Genomic DNA, 8,088 nt, shown 5'->3' with positions numbered 1-8,088 from the left:
AAAAAAAAAAAAAAAAAAAAAAAAAAGAAGTTATTTCCCTAACCTCCCATTGCATTTATAGGCCAGATCACCCACTGTGAAAGCTAAAATATAGAATCTGAAGACCAGAAGCTGGTCAGTCTGTTTTCATTAGCCAAGGTGCATGAAATACAAAGAGTAAACACCAAGTTTATGCAAGGGAAAGTAAATTAGACTTACGCAGTGCTTCCAGTTCCAGCTCCAATTTTTTACCACAAAGAAGCCAAGAAACTTATTTTTTCTCTTCCCCTACTCCTCCCAAAACACACAGACACACACAGTCTTTGTGCTGACAGGACTCATTTAAGGAATTATAGCTGACTCTTGGTAATTCTCATTATGTTAATCCACAGACCTGCTAAGTCTCCCTATGAATGATAGTCTATTTCCAGCTGTCAGCAAGGAATTAATAGCACTCTTCTATACTTTGCTATGATGTGACTTAAGGTTTGGTTTCATGACTGCTTTAAGCCAATGTAAGCCTGTGCTGCCTCTGCCCTTCTCCTCTCCATAAGCTGTCCTCCTCTCCTTGCACTATTTCTTGTCCTGGCCCCAGAACCTGGGCATTCAGGATTTGATCTGCGGGGAAAAAATCAGCAATCCAGCTGATGGAGGAGCTGCATTGCCACTCCTGCTGTGAGTGGAAGTGTGAGATGCCATAGCCAAGGACAGAAAGCACAGTGGGATTGATCCTAGTGGCAACAGCACATATTTAGTTTGTCAAAACAGATGATTAGACATATTTATGTTGGGGAAATGTCCATGGGCACCTTGCTGAAAATATTGTGGGCATGAGGAGAGATCAAATCCACCTAGATAGGCCAGCTTAGCAGCTCAGCTCTTCATTCTGAAAAGCAGACCAAGGCAGGGAGTGGTGGAGAACATCAAAGTCATAAGGGGGACAAAGCTGGTGATTATTTAATAACCATCTCATCCACTGCAAAAGTTAGAGGCAGGAAATGAAAGCAGCAGATGTCAACTTCAGAGCAGACAGGAATGGTATTTTGTTCACTCAGTGAATAGCTGAGCTGTGGAACTCATTGCCACAGGATGTTGCAGATGGCAAAAGTTTACATGGATTCAGGAAGCAACGATGCAAATTAATGTGAGAAAAATTCATGGAGGGCTTATCAGATGTAGAAATACCAGCCAGACACAGGATATCCTCCAGCCTCTTGGTAGGCTGGAAGAACATTGCTAGACACTTATTCTGACATCTTCCTTAAATATCTGCTATTGGCTACTGGCTCCCAGCAGGCAGGGATGCTGACCTGACCCGGAGACAGCAGTGCCTGGAGAAGGACCCTCCACCGCGGAGCACAGCCCAAGAAACAACCTTAAAGAGGGAATTTCCTGTCATGTGGTGAAACTGGCTGCATCTGCACTCTGACTTTAGAGGGCAGTGCCGTGCTAGGAGCTTTGCAGGTGCTGATTCAGGACACACAGAGCTGCACAGGCAGGTCCTCTGTGCCACTACTCTTCTCCTGCAGGAGCTGCTTTGACACCAGGGCAGCTGCTTTCCCAGGGCTAGCAGAAGTAAAATAACCACTTGGCATGGTTGTGCCATTCCACTAGTACCTCCCTGTCCACACAGGAGCACTTGGCTGTCATAAATACCAGTGAATGATCCCACACAGCCCTTCCATCATAGCTTTCACAAAGGCCTAGGAAGACTTCCTGGGTGACAGGCAGTGACAGTTTATGGAATTCATGGCTCTCCTCAAATGTGCTTTCTTCCCACTGCAGAAGCAGGAGACATTCATTTATCACCTGAAGGTTTTTTTTCCTCCTTCAGATTCTGGTTTTGAGAGCACTTTGGTGCTTGTCAGCACTTCAGGGCATGCAGCACCTCCCCGAGGTGGAGCCAGGGCAGAGTGTTTCTGAGCAGACCAGAGTGAGGGGAGGGAGCAGGGCGTGACACCAAGCGAATGATGGATTTGCTGACAGCAGTCTGAGCATGCAGGTTCTTTCTAAGGGCTCTGTTTCATGATCTGAAGTAGAAACAATTAAATTAGTGAAATACTGAAAGCAGGAGGGGGTTGAGTGTCTTTAAAGTGTGCTCAAAACCATCCTGTCACTACTCCTGTGCCTGGAGAGGCAGAGTCTTTGTAAGCAATGCTGTTCTGATAGAGGTGGGGACTTTGCATCTCCTCACAACTTGGGAATTAAATCCCTAGCTTGATCCCCAGGTCTCCCTGAGATGTCAGCTGCATGAAGGGGAGATGGAGAAGGGTGGGTGGGAGAGAAATACCTCCTAAACACATCCTGCATAGAGGACTGACAAGCACTCTGGTTGCTCCCTTCCTTCAGGTACAACCCAGAAGGCAGTGTTGGCAGCAGGGTGCCAGGCACAGATGGGTGCTGCAGTGCTGCTCAGCAGGTCCTGGCTCCAGACAGCTCCCCAGCCATCTCAGCAGCAGCTTTGCACCCTCTTTGCTTGGGTAGAGCAGCACAAGTGGCTGCATGTGGACAAGGCTTTCGGCACTTCCCCCAACATGGGGGCTCTGTGATCAGTGTGAAATATCCTCTTTCCCCATTCCCCCTGCATCTCTTCCAGTATCTGCAATTTCTTCTTCTGAAAACTCACACTTCATTAACTTCGAATAGGCAGAGATTGGTGCAGGGTGAATCTTGGCAGAGCAGAAATGCCTAGGTTCAGAAGTGAGCCATTCCAGTTATTGTCAAGTCCCCTCCTCCTCCACTTCTCTGCCTTTTCCCTGCCCTGCCCCTCTGTGCACACACACTGGCAGCAGCTGCAGAGCCAGTGGGATGCTTTGCATTCCTGGCAGAGAAAAAATACAGCAGCAGGTGAAAGGAAGCAAATACAGATCTGGCACTGTCCCTTGCCAAGCTGCTCTGTAAGAGCTCCTGTAAAAACAGACCTGCCTGTCTGGTTCCTGAACCACTGCAAACTGCTATTTTCAGTGTATCTGTTGAGAATTAACCCATGTCTGAGGAGGGGTAAGGATTTCAATTTTAAGGGGAGAGGCTGGGGGCTGAAGCAGCAGGCAGAGTCAGGTCTGGGCCATGTTCAGAAAAGCACACACAGCAAAGTACTCTTTGTGGTTTTTGCTGATCCTCTCACACTGGCACAAAGATAGATACAGGGAGCCCGAATTTTGCACACATGCAGGTGTGGGTGCCTGGTAAAATGGAGTTTCCCATGGCAAGGTCTCTGAGTATTCCTCCTCTGTACTGCTGAACTCCAAATTTCCTGCTGTGGCAGTGATGTCTTCTTCTGCCTCTCTCCCCAGGCCGTCCCTGTGTTGACTGCCATGCGTTCGAGTTCATGCAGAGGGCGTTGCAGGATCTAAAGAAGACGGCGTATAACCTCGACACGCGGGTATGTGTTTCTGTAGGAATGCTTTCCCTTAGCCTTTATCTCCCAGCGGCTAGGTTTGCCTGTCTGGGTACAGCAGACGTGACATCTCTGCTGACTCACTCCCATCTCAGCAAATAGGTTTATACCCAGCACGGATTATTTTTCACAGTCTGCAGAGGTTCATTAATGGTCATCCAGTCTGACTTCTTGCATAACAGCCTAAGGAATTATCTCAGACAGTCCCTGCACCAAACAGAGAAGGAAAGAAGATGTAGGAAGCAGTGGAAAATAAGAAAGATGACTTACCCTCTGCCTCACAGCGTTGCTTCCAAGCTGTGGACTGACTATTCACTGGGCAGGAGCAGAAATGAGCGGGAGAGCGAGAAGGTGGCAGGCAAGGCTGGCAGAGGAAAGGGTAGCACACACATAACACTCATTGCTCATGGATTGATACTCCGTGAAAAAGGGGGAAGCACAATTTTTCGGGCATTTATCACAGCACACAGGGAATTCTGCCACTTCACATGCCGGTCTGCAGAGGTCTCAGTGAACAAAATGAGGGCATGTTAAATGCCTTGATTTTAGCAACTCATATATGCATGGATTCATAAATATGTGCAAACTGACTGGGGTAGGATTTACCACAGTGGTTCTGGGGCTGTCTGAAGTTTGCAAGAGGCAGGAGGTCTCTTCTGTAATAAAGCCCCTCCAGGCATGTCTTGTCCTACCTCTCCTTGCTTCGAGCAGGGCCATCTCTCTTGGCAGGTGAGAAGGGCTCCTTGCTCCTCTACAGTCACACTCAGCTCAAATTGTCATTCACAGCAAAGCCAACTAAAGGGATAGAAATGAATTATGTGTCTCAAACCGTAACATAGAAAGGCAACTATGTAGCTTTGCCTTTGGTTTCCTGTGACCTTGGGCAGCCATGTCATGCCCTACACAATAAATTTGGAGTGACTTCAGCTTTCTTGATCTATCAATAGCAAACTGATTAGGACAAAGTTCCCAGTGTGGGTTACATTCCAAAAATCTCCCATGCACTGGAGTAATAATAAATAATTCTTAAGTGGTAAAGTGTCAGTAGAGAGGGCTTTACCTCCAGCAGCTGTGCTGGGCTCTTCTGGTGCATAGCAGATTTCCACCTGTTTGGATTAGGTTCAGCTGAAATGTTTTGTACCTACACATGACATGTCAAGGCCAGGTGCAATTGCAGCTGTGCTGGCTCTTATACTGCCAACAGGCTTTATGTGGGAAGTTAAAGATTTTTTTGAATGTAATAGAGGCAGCACAATTCTTTAGTCCCACATGCAGAGATACTCAGATGTATCTGTGATGTCTATTCTATCTGGAGAGTGGCTGAGAATGCAGCCCATCAGAGAGTAGCACTGTCTTGGAAGAGGTGAGGCAGAATATAAAGGGAGAGGCTGGTCCCAGGGTGTCACAAGATGAATTTTTGTTTCTGTGAGGACCTGGATGGGCCTGACATGCCAAGAGACTGGCTGAGACAGTTCCCAGTGTTACAGAGCAAGGGGCATAGGAACAGTGCATCACAAAAACAAACAGAACCCATTGTTCGTAAGATCACCCACCCTTAGACAACTGAGTTTACTACCACTAGTAAATAAAGGCTGTATTACCTTTTCCAGCATTGGATGAAGACTCCAATGGGCTTTCTATCAGAGATGCTTTGATGAAACACAAATTATTGAATGATGCAGAGATACCAAAGTGAAATACAACAGCCAAGGCCCTACAGATGGCACCCTGTGGCCTTCTATACTCTGAAAGGCAGGGCTTCCATATCCTTACTCCACTGCTGGTGCTTGGCTTGTGCTGACCAACTATCATTTCTCAAGTTTTACACACAAATAACTTCATTGAATAACTCCTGAGTCTTGGAAATTGTTGCTACAAGGGCAAGCCCCATGCAGGACTGCTCCTGCATATCAGGAACTTTCTAAGCCAATGCCATCAAGGCCACAATTAATTTCTTAACTGATACTTCTCTTTCACAGTCTTTCAATTTGCAATTGAGCGCTCCCAGAGCTGCTTTTCCTGCCTGTAAATAGTTCTGAGTGACGCCCAGGCAGAGTTTGTGGTAGCAGTGACAGCTTGTTGGCATTACTGTGAAATCCAATAAGCCTGTTTGATGTTAAGATGATTCTATGATTTCTCCTGGGCTCCCAACAATGGGAGCATTCACTCATCCAAGATTTCAATGTGCGAGCAGGGAGCAGTGTTTAACAGCGCCTGCCATTGCGCTAAGCTGATAAGTGAAAGCAGGCAAGGAATGTGAACAAGTCCTCTTTAAGGCAAAGGTGGATGTCAAAAGTTCGAGTTGAAGAGGATATAGGGCTGTGGAGGGGAGCAAAAGCTGTTCTGAAACAGCCTGTCCTGCACAAACTTGCAGTCTGAGAACATGAAATGAATGAGAGTGGGTACAGCTGGGGGACAGACGTACTGCTGCCCAAGCAAGGCAGGAGTGGAGCAGGACCCATACAGGAGTGCCCAGCTACTCCTTTGGAAACTCTCTTTGTTAATTAGCCCTTTGCTGTGTCTAATTTGTCAGGAGGCATCAGGTCAGAGGAACACCAGCAGGCTGAAGACCTTGTTGTTTCACATGTCTTTGAGATAATTTCTTAACAAGGGGGTTTTAACCTTTAATGGGTTTTTGCAGTGCAGATGGGAAACCCAGGCACAGTGAATTTAAGTCCACTAAATTCTTTTTTTCTCCCCTCAAGAAACTCTTCAAAGCCAGTCTGCAAACTGCTTGAGGGACCGCAGACCGCAGGGTGGAAACCACAAGATATGCTCAGGAAGAAGTTTCTCTTCAGTCACAATTGCATTTGCTGATGTGAATTCCTTGCAGCAACAATTTTGAGTCTCACAAGAAATTGGCTTCTGAAATGATGGTGCCATTCAAAAGATTCAGCCTTTGTTTCTCAAAAAATGTGACAAAAGAACTCACAAAATACTTAAGTTTTTTGTTCACAATTAAATAAATGATACTCGAGGATCTTTAAAGATCTAAAATTATTTTTTCCCACTGTATACAGAGAAAAAAAGCTTGGAAATGCTTTTCCACTAAGGAGCTCCAAATACAACAGCAACTAATTTTAAATGATGTATATTGAGAATGGTGTTTAAGCTTTTGCTCGAGTACTGATAATAAAACAACTGTCAGTAAATTAACTCAGGTTGAAATAGGAACCACACACTCAGACCTAGATCTGCCCTGAAAGATTATGAGTTTCAGACAACAGGGTTAAACTGACAGCTGGATTCAACTCAGAGTTATTCTAGGGAAACAGCAGTGTAACTGAGAGCACAACTGGCTCCTCAGCACTTGCTATCTGGTGCAATTAAATTATACAGTACTGAAGGCATTGTCAACAGGAAGCCATCAATCACCACGAAGGAATTAAGAGCAGTGCAGTTGAAAGTGGAATTTGTCGCAGTGCTTATAAAGGACACTTTAATAATTTTGACAGCCTACTCCCTAGAAGTTAACTGTGAAAATGAAAACATTCGAACTATAAAAATACTCTCCCTGCATCTCGGTTCTGAATATACTCATTTCATCACTTTTTCTGGATGAAAACCAGCACTAATAACTGTGATTTTTCACTCAGCAGAGCACCTTGGCTACAGCTGTGCAGAGGGATTAGATCTAATCAATTATATACTCTTTTAAAGTGATATATTCAGTTCATTGATTTCATAGTTGTTGTTTTTTTTTTTCTTCAGACAGAAACCCTCCTCCTGAGAGCAGAAAAGAGAGGCCTGTGTGATTGCTTTCGTGCAATACACTGAAATGAGCACCGGGATTTGGCCAATGGACATTTATTCATTTTAAAAATGCTGTTCAGTAAATTACAGGAAGATACAGAGTGCAAGTTGTGCCCCACCATAAGGAAAAGCATTTTTATCAGAACAGGTATAGCTCAGTTAGATTCTTTTTGCTTTGTTGTGGTTTATCATTACTCTATGTGATATTGCATCTGCTGAAATGTCAACAGAAGAAACAGTGACAAAGTCATGCTTACAGGTTTTATGCAAGGATAGCATCCTGCTTTTTTGGTATTTCAAAATTTTGGTATTTTTAAAAATTGTCCTTGGACTCTCAGGCCAACCTCTTGGCTTATGTGAATTGCCATAGATCTGTAAAATTCAGTGGAGTCAAAATTTTTAATGTATTTATAGAAGAATAACATGAAAAGGAAGATACTTTGCCATGATGCATAGATAAACATTTACAAACAAGCAGACTTGGCTCTATATAGAAATTAGTAGTTATCACTGACTGCTTGGCAGTCCAGGGAAGGGATTTGTTACCAATTGTATCAATAGTCCAGTGCACAGCAAACACAGTAATCTGTCTCACAATTTTCATTTCTTCAAAGCCACACAGTAGCTGTGATCTTTTTGGAGAGATTTATTAAGTATCTAATGTGATCAGTAACATTTTTAATCACTTGAATACTGCCTGGCAGTTGAACTGATTGCATCTGCCAAAATCTTCTGGAGAAGTGTCTTTCATTAAGCAAATCACATGCTGGATTGAACCACTCAAACTGGCCTCTACAGAGAGTTTTGGCAGAGAGCCTACACAACGCCTGCCTGCCCAGGAGTCTCTTGTAAACTGTATTTTGGGAAATACTTAAATTCTACCAGAATGGTCCTTAGCTCTTGCATGGACTCTGCACTCCATCAGGGTGGGTTACAGTGCTGATGTTATTCGCATTCCT

The 8,088-nt window shown here is 44.6% G+C and overlaps 1 protein-coding gene across 1 annotated transcript in view; it reads left to right on the top strand.

Annotated features, from left to right (window-relative positions):
• CUNH4orf48 (chromosome unknown C4orf48 homolog) overlaps positions 1-8,088 on the top strand; it is a 14,990-nt gene that overhangs the window by 5,576 nt on the left and 1,326 nt on the right. The window contains exons 3-4 of the mRNA XM_017727748.1: positions 3,273-3,361; positions 7,088-8,088. The exon at positions 7,088-8,088 is cut by the window's right edge and continues 1,326 nt beyond it. Coding sequence (XP_017583237.1) covers positions 3,273-3,361; positions 7,088-7,153 — 155 coding nt within the window. The 3' untranslated portion in view covers positions 7,154-8,088. The remainder of the gene's footprint in view (positions 1-3,272; positions 3,362-7,087) is intronic.

This window comes from Corvus brachyrhynchos, unplaced genomic scaffold, assembly GCF_000691975.1.
Source record: "Corvus brachyrhynchos isolate BGI_N302 unplaced genomic scaffold, ASM69197v1 scaffold80, whole genome shotgun sequence".
Taxonomy (NCBI): Eukaryota; Metazoa; Chordata; class Aves; order Passeriformes; family Corvidae; genus Corvus; species Corvus brachyrhynchos.
This window is presented reverse-complemented; position numbering and strand designations above follow the sequence as displayed.